The following is a 13,785-nucleotide window of genomic DNA, read 5'->3' as shown; positions in this document are numbered from 1 at the left end:
ATGAATTATTTCGATTCTAATAGGACAAATACGATCATTTAAACAACTGAAGCGAGGGTGGGTAAATCTGTGTGTATGGCTGTTCTTTTTTACTCCCTGTTAGATAAAGCTCATCATTTTAATAGATCCGTAGCTAGCACGGATTATTTCGTGAACAACCGCTGAAAAAAAATATGTTTCATTCTCAAAACCAACAATTGTCATGTTGATTTATATGTTTTTCCCGTGAGCTACCGTCAAATCCAAAGTTGACATTTCGTAACCAATGAGCCGCCATGTTGACTTGCTGAAATCAGTACATATGCGAATAATGCAATAGAATAGAAAATCAAACATTACCTACCTTGATAATCAATTTTAATACAATAGTAAACGACATGTCAATAGTTAACGTAACAGAAAACGTTCAACTCTACAGTTTTTATTTGTATGACGTCATGTTTTGAAATGACTTAAATGCGCCAAAAACATTAATAGACTTTCGCGGAATTTTATTTTATTTTTATTTTGTTGGTTTCTCCGAGCTCTTATGCATGACTTCTTTTTATTATGCATCCGAATAAGAATAAAAATGATTTTGTCTTTTCTGAATTGCAATTTTTAAAACAATTAAATCGACAAAGGGTTTGCAAATAGGTTTCAATACATGTGGATTTACGTGGGAAGTATATTGTACAAAAAAAATGTAACAGCCATTATTATGTACAACACGGAGTCTGCGCTAAGTATAGATATATTGAGAATTTTATCACAGTGTTGTTTACAAAGCGAAAGAAGCACGTCATATTAGAATTCTGAATTACAATTGTCTGGGTGGCGGGTGCTGAGGAAAACTGTCTTCCAACCCCCCAACCCCATACATTTTTTTCTGGAATAGCCCTTATATCCATTAGTGCCTTCAAAGGCTATCATTTAATAGTTATTTCAGTATCCTTAGTTTTTTCCTTTGAATGGTTTTACATTTGTCATTATTTCTTTAGGAGATTTTTTGTTTTTGGCAATCATACCACATCTTTTTTTTTCTATATATATAAAGACAGTTTGCATTTGTGTTCTGAAATCATTTATTGATTTATTGTTGCTTGCTTTATGCACAGTGGCTAAATTATAAGTAATTTGTTTGATGCCTATTATTTTGTGAACTTTGGTCTTTTCATCAATTTTCTTAAGCCATGATGTTTTTGGTTTAAGGATTCTTCAACCTCCCCCCTTTTTCTGCTTGACATTACAGGAATTGTTTTCTATACAGTTTTTTAATTTCTTTACATACCTGTCCAGTTATACTTTTCATTTCTGGGTCAAATTCATTAAACAGGTCATGACCTTGATGAAAATATGTACTATGGGCATGCATAAATGATAACATCTGTAAAAGAAGAAAAAAAGAAAATTTCAGAAAATTTCAAAATTGTTTAGTCATCTTTACTCATATTGAAAATTATGTCAATTTACTGTAAATTCAGAAATTATTATGATGTTGAGTTTTTTTTTGCAATCCTTCCAAATGATAACAAATTTCACTTTAATCAATGTCAAAGTGTATGATTTGCCTAGGGATCTAACAAACATACTTCAGATTACAAAAACAACCTATTAGGTGCATATAAAGGATTCATAACAATGTCAATTATAATCATAAGAGGTAAGACTGTTTGGAAAACTAGATAGCTATTTTTTATTTTTTTCACATTATACAAAAAAAGAAATATCAATTTTAATTTGCCAATGACTAGATGACATTTTCCCTCTCATTTTTTCTAACAAATTGAGTAATTTATGTTGGAATTATAAAGGCATTTAATTCACATTAAAATTGGAAATAATTAACAATTCTAAATTCTTTCCATTTTCATTTTTTTTTTTAATTAAAAAATTCTTGTCTGAAATATTTATTGTGTCTATTTTGGGTTCAATTCCTGTCAGAAAAACATTGAAAATATTTGATTGTGCATGGTTCTGACACAGTTTTCATGAATATTCCTATCTAATTTGCTTATACATTTTTATGTTTTGGTATAAAATTACTATAGCTGATATATTTGTGTAGCTGATATCTGATTATTTGAGAAATCTCAATAATGGTGTTATTCAAGTAATATGGGAGATAACTCTGTGATACTTACAGTTTCTAAAACATCAAATCTCTTCTTTGAATGGAGAACATTTATCTGTAATATATATATAAAAACATCAAATCTATATAATCTGTCACACAGCAAAGATTTTATTACTTAATGACAAAACATAAATTCATTCTTTTGGGAAGACATCAGCCTGCCAAAAGTCAACTCTAAGGATGCATATTGTCAATAAAAAAAGAAATTATAATCAACTTTCCATTCTAAAATACAGTCGACTCTCGTTATCTCGAAGTCAGCCGGACCAGAGAAATATTTCGAGATACACATAGTTCGACTCAAACGAAAACCGGAAGTTTGACTGAACAAGGGACACAACTCTTGCTTAGCATGGTAAAGCTAAAATAAATCCGGATGAATATGGGAAGGGGATCGATATTCTGGTATCAGATCGATGTATTTGTATGTCATGGTCTTTCGTTATTATAATAACATTGTATTACTTATTCAATTGTTTCAGTTACAATGTTTCCTATGTCTTTTATCCGAGAGAGTAATTTCGAATCTATAGTTTTGTTATTCAGGTCGTTTAAAGTTGACAAAATTGTTTATTCTCGGATACAAAAGACTTTAGAAAATTTAGATTCCTCTTCATTTTGTTTTATCTCACTCTTTCTTTTAATAAAAGAAAATACAACAAGATTAAAGACGCCGATTGAGTGGTTTTTAGGTGATCATCAACGGAAGTCATAATCCTTACTTTATACACACCCAAGCTCATTAGTGTAAATCACAATTAATTGTTTTGTAAACATTTTAAATCCTTTTTATGAACATTAACAATGTATCACTAATTATTTATAAAAATTCTATAAAAGATAATCTTAGGTAAACACTCGTGGAAATAGCATGTCATAAATCAATACAGTGGTCAGTGACTGGAAATTTAATTACATGTGTATTGTCAGATTAACTCTTCAATCCATTTAAATGCCGGAGGTCATGTTTTGAAATATGTGTATTAGTTCGAGATAAGTAATGAATTTTGAATGCTTTTGTTAACCTTGTGATCGTAAATTTAGTTCGACTCAACCGAAATTTCTACACATCCAATTTCGACTCATCAGGAGTCGAATTACATACATTTATATGGAACAAAGTTCGGGACCACGTGAAAACTTCGACTCATCCGAAATTTCGAGTCAACCGAGTTCGAGACAACGAGAGTTAACTGTATAATTTTTCCAAAACTTCATAGTAAAAGTAGAACAGTTTAAGCCATAAAGCGAATTTCTATAGGAAATTGCATAGTCTTTATTTACAGAATTACAACCTTAAGCAAGGAACAATTGATAATAGCTAGATGTTAAACAGCTTTTGTGATATCATACTGTCATACAGCCACGAGGCAAGACATAACTCAAAGTGGTTATTTTCTATAATGGATGTGATGCTGCTTCTGGTGCATGGTCAATAATGACTAAATATTCAGGTTTTGATATGTGACTACATGTATTATTAACTCAATTTATATTTAATGTTTTTTATGTCCAATGTATTTCTATTTTTTGTTTGTTTATTGTCTATTGCAACTGTGTGATAAAAAAATCAATGTACTGATTATGCCCTTAATGGGTCCACTATTGGAAATAAAATATAACTTATATTATCTTATCTTACTGTCATACGTATTTAAAATTCTAAAATTGATTTATATCTAATGAAGCACATACATTGTAAAATAATGTTAGCCACTTGTCCGATGCCCCAGACTAGTATATATTGATTCCGACTAGTGAAAATTTTCAAAATTTTATATTGTCTGACTTGACAAATTTTGATATTTAGTTTCCAGACAAGCAGATGAAAAGTTTTTGACTGTAAGTATATAAGTTTGATTCACTTGTGTCTTTATCCTTTTTGCTTTGTTTCTACAAATAAATGTGTTTTAACTAAACTTAAAAACTTTGTAAATCTTACTTGAAAGACATAATCTAGTGAGGCGTGAGCGAAACCTGACCTTTTAGAGGTCAGTATATTTTTAGCTTCTTCACACTCCTGTACTTTAGTACGTGGAACATTAGAATTACGATTTAACGCTGAATCTAAATCATCACTAATCTTCTCAAAATCCTTCCTGGAATCTTTCACCTTCTTTATATCCCTGGAAAAATAAAGTTGTAAACCATTTTAATGAAACAGGTTATTCCTCACTTTTCAAATGCCGCAGTGGCTGAGTGGTTTTAAAGTAGTTGAACAATTGTATAACAAGCCTGTTAACACTGAGGTTGTGAGATCGTATCCCAAGCATGGTAGGTGCCCTAAACTCAAATCTCAATTGACTTGTGATTGTCAGTTTTCCTGCCAAAAGTCAGGGTTCTCATCGGGTACTCCAGCTTCATTCAATATTAAAAACTAAACACCACAAAATAGCACAAGATTTTTTAAAGAGGCATAAACACCAACGAATCCTCACTTTTCTCATGAATAGAATATCCCAATTAAAATTTGTACTTTTCTCATGAATAGAATATCCCAATTAAAATTTGTACTTTTCTCATGAATAGAATATTCCAATTAAAATTTGCACTTTTCTCATGAATAGAATATTCCAATTAAAATTTGTACTTTTCTCATGAATAGAATATTCCAATTAAAAAATATGCTTATTCTTGAGAATATGTAAAAAAAAATAAACTAACTTTGTAACACTGTTAAGATAACATCTTCAATGGAAATAAGATTATAGCTACTTGTTATTTTCATCCTTGTGTATAACTAAATTATACTTCAATTCATTTTTTTTATATTGATGGAAACACCATGTAACTTACACTGATAATTGTAACAAAACAAGATAATCTATAAACAGTTTATCATTTATCTATATAACGGTAAAAAAAGTTAATCTTTATACTTCCTTTTAATCTCTGAACTTCCTTAATAAGAAATAAACTGTTTATTTCAATAATACTATAAACTCTGAACCTTAAACAGACATTGTTATTTAAACTTATTTCGTAATTATCAGAAATGTGTTATTTTGAGAGGTATTTTTGTATAAAAAAAAATCAAGAAAGGAAGTATTTTGTGTCGGGAAGTTTCAGTTTTTCTTAACAATAAAAGAACAGTAATTTTAACAAGAAACAAGATATAAACTATAATTTACAATAATACTTGTAACTCTGAATTTTTAACTGATTCTGTTAATCAAACTTATTTCATAATTTCCAAAATGTTCTATTCTAAGAGAATTTTTTCCAATGAAATGAGGAAATATTTTGTATCCTGTAATTTCAGTTTTGGAACATTATTTTAACAGTAACAATATAATTTTACAAATAAGGCAAACAAAAATAATGCATGTGTTTCCTCTAACCCTACCTACCTTAATTTTTAGTGCAAATATCTTTATCTCATTTTGAACAGTCATAAACTATGATGTATGTTGTGAGCTTTACAAATTTGTGTTGACATTTAAAACCAAGAAGAGTCTGTGAAACCTGAATGATTTCTGTCAAATTTGAGGCAAAAGATGAAAAAATGGAAAATATTTCAAAATGTTTACTCTATAATAAATCATAAAATATTTTCATGAAAATTCACATTCTTGATGGAAAATTGTTTTAGATGAAATACTCTTCAATTATCTCTTATTTCATACCACAATTGAATTCAAAATATATCAAAAACTTATACAACTTTGTTAAATACTTTTACTCATATTTCTGGAAGACATGGTGCTTCTACATATCATTCTTTTAAGAAAATCTTACTTTTTAACACTTCCAATTGATTTAAACCACTCATCCATTGAATTTGCATTAAAACAACATCAAAATCAGCAATAATTTATTGTAAGAAGGTTACACACTTATACCTCTTATAATTTAGAAACTGGGAAAAACAGATCCCAAGCCACAAAACTTACGTTTTAATTAATTTCTGTATATTCTGGCAAACAGATCTATTTGCTTGATCTAGCAATATCTACAAAAAAAATTAAAGTAAACTTATAAAATACAAAAATCTTACAAAACAAATATTCGTTTATCCTTTGATACAATAAACAACTATCATAGATATGCTGAAAGTAAAATATTGTGTACATGTTTGCGTAGCAAGATTCTATTTTATACTTCCAGGTTATCTCCCCTTGTGTATCAAATTGGAAAGCATCTCTAGCTTAAGACTGTGTTTCCTTCTACATGTCATTTGATAGGGTTATATGTTTTGGTCTCAATGATATAAACCCCAACATCTCCTTTTATTCATATATTACAAACAACAAGCTTTTGATTGTAAGAACAAAATATTCACTTGATACTTTCCTTGTGCACAACAACAAGCATTTTTTTTCCAACAATTACATATACCATTATTTATTATTGATGATTTCAATACAAAGCCATTTTTACTATTTCTTGGAGTTTCAAAAACAATTTTACCAAGGAAAACAAACAACAACAATCAAATAGCAGGAACTATTGAAGAAAGATTGAAACTACTTTTCATAAACACAACAAATTGGGCGTTTTGGGTGAAATCTCTTAATTGACTACTACCTGACTGTTTAAAAGGGAAAAGTACATTTCCATTGCATTGAAAAGATAACATATATAGTCATTTCTATTCAACTTCTGAAATATGATTGTATCATCCCACAAAATAACTTATAAGGTTTTTAAATGTGTTACTTTAGCCTGTAGCACTGAATGTCTTATAAGTTTTGTACTGTAAATTCAGAAATTATTGCGTGCATTTATTATTGTGATTTTGTCATTTTAGACTTAAATACAATTTTCATTTTTGCGATATTGAGAAAAATTCTGTTTAATTCATATGAAATATTTCAAAATGTGAGTTTAAATTATTGAATTTACAACTCTGTTGCATTTTTCGCAATAATAAAACCTCACATTAATTTCTGATTAATAGGTACATACTGTAAAGTATTTCAGCATCTCTGTCATTTCATGGGCAAACTTTGACAAACAGTTCTGTAAAATATAAATATACAATTCTGTATCATTAGTTTATTGATTATTAAACAACTTCAATATTTTAACAACTCAAAGTTACAATATCAAATTATGATGGACAACTTTTACTAATCAATTAAGAAAAAATTATTTTTTTTAACCAATTCATCAAAATGGAGAGGTTAATAGCTTAGCTGAAATGGAAAACAAATCTTAATGTAAGAAAAAAAAATAGTTGAACAAAATAAGATGTATTGCACTACAGTAGTGAAGAAATTGTTTTGCTTAGTTTTTTTCACCCCTTGTGGTAATTTGATATTTGAAGCAGAATGTAAAATGAGACAAAAAATATGTGAATTTGAAACCTCAGGAACTGGCTATGGTTTAGCCCTTGAAAACATGAAATTCAAACTCAAGAGAAAAATAATCCCTATAACAGTACTATATATGTTGCATGGAAATTAATTCAATAAATATGCAATGATTTATATTTTGTTATGGCTTAAAAGTGACAAGAAAATAAGAAATTTGGGTGTTTTTTTTCCATGCATGCTTGGAGTCAAAAGTAAAGTGTGACTGTCATGCTTAAATAAAAGTTTACTATTCTGTATACAAATGTGCTTAGTTTAGTCTCAAGTTCTCAGGTTTATTAATGTCGAAGTTCACCATCAACATGCAAAAAAGGTATTCATAATTAATTGATTCAAAATGTTCCCCCTTTTTTCAGAATATTACCATAAAAAGGGGGGAATGAAATCATAAATGGATGCAAAAAAATAGAATTGTCAATTCCCATGAAAGGCATAGTTTAACAGAGGCAAATTAAATGGGTATGGTGTAAAAACATGCAGAACGTTATGTATATGTAGATTAGGATATATAACATGTATTTTCACATCACTCATTCATGTACATTGGAATTTTGATAGCAAGAAAATCAAAATCTATATTATCATATAAATTGAGAACAAAAACTATTTAATTTTATTGTGTAAATTCTACAACTATAACATGGAATAATCAGTATGGTTATGACGGCCACTCTTAACAAATTGGTTAAATGCTGCCTACCCATGCCTTGTTACTTATAAGGTTGGGTAGGTAGGTATACTTTGGGATTTTAGATTTTGGTCAACAACATAAGTTACATGTTTTAGACAAGAAAACAATATTAGAGCACCCAAAAAACATTTTCAACTAAATTGGAAACCATTAGTGTTATCATTTTTTCGGGTAGGTTGCTTTTCAGGTTGGAAGGGAGGTAACATTAAAAAAATCTTTATTCAATTCTGGATGGACAACAATAAATTTGTTCAGTAATGAAAATAATGTTGTTATTAGAAAATCAAGTTTGGGACTTATTGATATGTGAAAAGTTCAGTAATACTGTCCCTTCAAATAAACTTAATTTGCGTGTATTTAAACAAACAAAATTTTCTGTTTAACATGCTGTTTCATTTTCTTTTTAAATAATAGACATGTTAGAGAGAAAGAGAGAGCAATTGTATTATCTGAATCTAGGAGTCCAGTGAAATGGGAGATAACTCAATAACTGAGTTTGTCCAGTTATGTATTGCAAGTTATTCAGAAAATTAAGAAACAACAGGAAGATAAAATTAGTTACTCTGAATTACAGTGCAACAATTCTTATTTATACTCAAACACATACATTTTACAATTTGATAAGCTCATTAGACATGTTAGAAACATTCTGCAAAAATAAACATTAATAAAACAGAAATTTCATCACGAAAACTTTGCTATTACTCAATAAAATTACTTGACTATTAAGACAAGACTTTTTTAAGCTGATTGGAAAATAAAATTATTTCTCTACCTATACAAAACCCTCAAAGACACAAGAAAACATATTTCAAAGAAGGTCTTATTAAATCATCATGCCATAAATAATTGTGAGAAAACTATTAAGTGTGATCCAAACAACATCAAAATGCCATCCGAGGGGGTGGTACTTACAGATACTTTAGTGTCGTCCTGAAGGTCATATAGAGGTCATAATTATAACAATACAAAATCATGATAAATTTTAATTTAAGTAGATAGATATAGGAAGATGTGGTGTGAGTGCCAATGAGACAACTCTCCATCCAAATAATAATTTAATTCAAGTAGATATCTGCATGTAGATGTATCTTGTTTCAATCAACAAATTACATTACAGAATTTGTGCATTTGTTGGGCAACAAATCTATGAGAAAATTTGGTAAAGGGATAATTCATTTAGAATAATTCCCATTTCCCAGCTTTTATAAATTTTATTCTGTTAAAGTCAATACATTTTTGTAAGTATGATTAAATAATTAGAATTTGAATAATCTTCTTATGTTACGGTAATGTATACTTACATTTAACAAGTCGTCTGTTTTGAAATATGATGCTAAGTCTCTTACACCAACTATAAAATCACTACAATAAAAAACAATAATGATTGTGTTAAAATGACACAAGTTTAACCCCATATTTTAAATTGTAAAACTTTGTATTGGATACAAACTTATTTGCAAGATGAAACTTGCTGTGTGCTATGCTTGTATGAAAAAGACAACTTCATGTACCTAGTGGTGGATCAAGGGTATTCCAGGAGAGAAACAAAATCACAGAATGCTTTTGCAATCTTATATATAAAACACATCTTAAATTTTGATTGTCTAATGTTTTGTTATTCTAGGACCTTTTATAGCTTTCTATGCAGTAAGGGTTTTGATCATTTTTAAAAGCTGTACAATGATGACCTGCAGTTGTTTACATCTTTTTCTTTGGTGGACATTGGCAATAATACCGTAAAGTCTTCACGCTCAGGCTTCTTAAAATGATTTGGGCCTGTGTAAAAATCATTTCTACAGGCCAAATGAATCTAATAAAATTTTCTTTAATTTTAACTTCAGTTCTGTAGGTTCAAAAGATTATAGAAAAGAATGCCATATTTCCTTCTTCATGAACTGGTAACTTTTTTTTTTGTCAATTACACCACACCTCGTCCTCTGGACAGGCCAGTATAAAATGAAACCATACCTGCTAGCTTTTTTGAAGGTCTTTCCTGTCTCTATCATAATGTTGCATACTTTTACTAGCTGTAAAATAAAATGTGTAGCATGTAAACAAGTAAAAGTGCCCATAGATCACATAATGCCATGCTTGTAAATATATAATCATGTTTAGTGAATCTTAAAATCTGGGTAAAAAACCCTTGCTAGGCATATACATTACAGCCAATTCCATTGAGTGTGTAGGCAAAGGTAATATCTTTGGTTAGCTCGCTTGCTAGCTGAACCAGAAGTCATTATTAGGTAAGGTACAATACCCTCCTTTCCAAGTAGCCAGATCCTACAGACAGATTGGTTATTTGTCTCCGAAAATTGGTACACAGGAAAATAAATAAATCCACAGTATGTTTAGTAAAACAATTGTATAGCTGTCTCATCCTGTACCACTAGCTCCTTTATTTCTAATGTACATATATGTAAATATAGAGAATGCTCCACTTATTAGTCCTGGTCATTATCACAGAGGAGAGCAGATTCAACATCTATACATATATGAATGATGTCTTTTTTTAAATATTTTTATGATGCATTATGTAATCTGTTATTTTTTTTTCATATTTGCCATCAACTCCTTTGGGGTATAATATTATTTTAATAGTGCTTTATTTTTATTTAAACTATTATAATAATATTGTTTTCTAATCTCTGTTCTTTTAATGTATATATCTTACTCTCTCTAACTTGGCCTCTAGATGTTCTATGTCTTGTTCAGCTGAATCTAGGGATGACCTGCAAAGGAAATACTTAATTAGTCTCCTTGCTTTATAATGTTATATCAATAGGACAAACAATAATATTATAGAAATACACTATCCTGACTATAGTCTCCTTATATCCTTATTATGTACAATGTAATCAATCAAAGAGCAGAATGCTCTGAGGGATACGATTGCCATAGTTTTCATTAACACATGTATAGCAGTTCTGCCAACTTTTCATTAAGCAAATGCGTGAGATTAGGCCAAAATTGAAAAGATCAAAGAGGAAAAAAAAAATCCAAGGATACTGCCGCAAAAAAGCATGAATATGTGTGAGTCTCACGCATTTGCGTGAGTCTCAAGCATTTATGGCAACCCTGGTACAGCTGGATAGTATTATTTTCAAAACTAATTCAACTGCACATGCAAAATGTAATAATCTGAATAGTCACTCAACTTTAAAAATAGCCAATCCCGGATACAAGTGTATGAGCAATGTACTTATTGTGTTTTATCGAATTATAGTTATCCTGTACCATTGTAAACTCGTACCACTAAAAAAACCTTGTACCAATGCAAACTCGTACCACTGCTAACTCGTACCAACTTATCTAAATGCATTTAAATGGTGTTAAATGATGAATATATACATGATATACGTTACTTTCACTCAATACCTCTTAAGTCTGTAAAATGTATATAATTTGAAAGTACAATGACCAATTTGTAGCTAATGTTCCTTGTCTATTGGATAGAAAATACTGTGGCAGATGTAGATTATTAAAGTATTAACAGTTTCACCCTAAGAAAATATTAATTTTTCATGAATAAATCTTAGCAGTTAATCAAAATGATTTCCAAAATATTTTTACTGTCTATAAATAACAATGAAATGTAACTGTTTCCTATTAAGGGGTTCCTGAATTTTACCGCCAAAAAGAGGTCGTTCTTAATATGATACGACGTTTATCGGCATCTAACGAGTAAATTTTTCTTGACGAGTCGCATTGTATTTCGATTTTGACGGAAAATACTTCCGGAAGGGAGACAACTCGAAACGATAATATGGAAGACACCATTTCGGCTAAAGGGGTGTTATAGGTAACTTTAACGATGTGGAATTCATTTATTTTAATTCAAATGATGCATATGATTTAAAGTTATGCAACAACAATAACCCTCAATAGCAGACAGACAGAAAGAATCCCTGAGTATAATGAAGCGTGGAATCGGATCCAGAGCAACCACTCAATCTGATACCCCTTGAAATCAGGAAAACTATACGCATGCGCATTAATACATAAACAAAAGTGTGACTTGCGATTTGGAACAAGAACGTTTATTAAATGATATGGTGAATGGTTCTCCATTTCTTTATGAGAGTACAGTATCAAATATTAGTTTCATAACGGTAAAATATAGAAATACTCCACTTCAGTTCTTATGACAGAAATAGAATTATCAGAATTCAGAGAACTCTCGCATTTATCAAAACTGGGGAATTCCCTCTGACATGTCTGACGTGTTTCTAAATTTATAAAAACACTAAATATAAATACTGTTTAATTCTGATTTTCCGTGTTGTTAAAAACACGCATATAAGTCAAGGGAAATATCAAACATGAAGATTATGAGAAGAACGTTACAGGAAAGTTGTTTATGTTCAATCCTTTTGCTTGTTTTTACCTTATAAGCAAGACAATCATAAGAATCTGAGATGTTGCTAAATGTTTAGAATAAAACGACTGACGTGAGGGAATGCAACCTGAGTCAACGGTAAAAGTCTACAGATTGCTTGAAAGCAATCGTATCCCAAAAATACACTTCTGTATGGAGAAATAATAATATCTGACAGTGTTCGTACACTTGTATACATGTATACATGAATCATGTGCAAGTAAACTGTGAAGTGAATTAACGACAGGAAATTTTCATTTTTTCAAAGGTGGTACCCAACACTTTCACTAAGATTAATTTGACTCGTTTAATTTTCATTAAATTTTGGCAAAGTATTTACTTTGACCCTTTGACAAAAATATAAAACTTTCAAAAAATTTGAACCAAGCATTTTATCAGAAAAAATACACTGTTTATATAGCAGTTTGACAAGAACTAGTTTTGATCAATGAGACGCTTAACATTCCCTTAACAATACAACGTCATTAAAACCTTTTGGTGATTTTACAGAGTTATCTCCCTGAAGTGTTAGGTACCACCTTAATTTCAAATGGTAATTGGGTAGAAAATATTACATACTGTTTAAATAGCACAAACAGTATGTAAGCTGACTACTAAAGTTCTCACTAAAACTTGCAAGATAAGAACAGAAATATCTCCTTTCTATTTAATTTAATCAATTGTATCAATAAACCAACTTTTCAAGACGTTTCAGCCATTGGCCTTCTTCAGTTCTTTATTTCTCCTCACAACCACATGGCTGACATTACATTTTAACATGAATCAAGAGATTTTAGTATACTCTAAGCCCCTTTAACTAACAGAATGATTTTTCTCAAATTTACAGCTGATTCCATTTAGAGAGTAGGCATTAGTTTAATATCTTTTTGGTTGCATGCTTGCTAGCTGAACCATGAAGTCATAAGGTTAGGTGAACTACCCTCCTTTAAGAGGAGACTTAATTCTATCTGTCTGCAGGACTAGGCAACTTAGAAGGAGGGTAGTATACCTTACCTAATAATGAATTCATTGATTAGTTAGCAAGCAAGCTAACTAAAGAAATAACCTTTGCCTTCACTCAATGGAATCGGCTGTAAAGGATTTAAAACTTTAAGAAAGGAGTACCAAAAAGAATGTGTATGTAATGAGACTTTTTTCTGTCATAAAAATAATTTCCTTTTCTGAAAGTGCAAATGATTTCCAGAATCCATTTTTTCCTCAGTTAACTCACAAAACAGTTATACATGAATCAAATGGAGCTGTTGTTGTCTTCATACTCATCCAA

At 30.0% G+C, this 13,785-nt stretch overlaps 1 protein-coding gene across 5 annotated transcripts in view; it reads right to left on the bottom strand.

Moving 5' to 3' along the window:
- Window positions 1-13,785, bottom strand: part of LOC134693011 (arf-GAP with coiled-coil, ANK repeat and PH domain-containing protein 2-like) — a 60,768-nt gene that overhangs the window by 41,292 nt on the left and 5,691 nt on the right. For 4 of the 5 annotated variants that reach the window (XM_063553692.1, XM_063553693.1, XM_063553695.1 and 1 more), the window contains exons 2-10: window positions 10,797-10,854; window positions 10,094-10,152; window positions 9,427-9,487; window positions 9,038-9,055; window positions 7,025-7,078; window positions 6,010-6,068; window positions 4,059-4,242; window positions 2,124-2,168; window positions 1,271-1,366 (exon numbers count right to left, since the gene is read on the bottom strand). In XM_063553692.1, coding sequence (XP_063409762.1) covers window positions 1,271-1,366; window positions 2,124-2,168; window positions 4,059-4,242; window positions 6,010-6,068; window positions 7,025-7,078; window positions 9,038-9,055; window positions 9,427-9,487; window positions 10,094-10,152; window positions 10,797-10,854 — 634 coding nt within the window. The remainder of the gene's footprint in view (window positions 1-1,270; window positions 1,367-2,123; window positions 2,169-4,058; window positions 4,243-6,009; window positions 6,069-7,024; window positions 7,079-9,037; window positions 9,056-9,426; window positions 9,488-10,093; window positions 10,153-10,796; window positions 10,855-13,785) is intronic. The other variant, XM_063553694.1, reaches the window with a different exon arrangement.

Source organism: Mytilus trossulus, chromosome 12 (assembly GCF_036588685.1).
Source record: "Mytilus trossulus isolate FHL-02 chromosome 12, PNRI_Mtr1.1.1.hap1, whole genome shotgun sequence".
In the NCBI taxonomy this organism is placed as follows: Eukaryota; Metazoa; Mollusca; class Bivalvia; order Mytilida; family Mytilidae; genus Mytilus; species Mytilus trossulus.
This window is presented reverse-complemented; position numbering and strand designations above follow the sequence as displayed.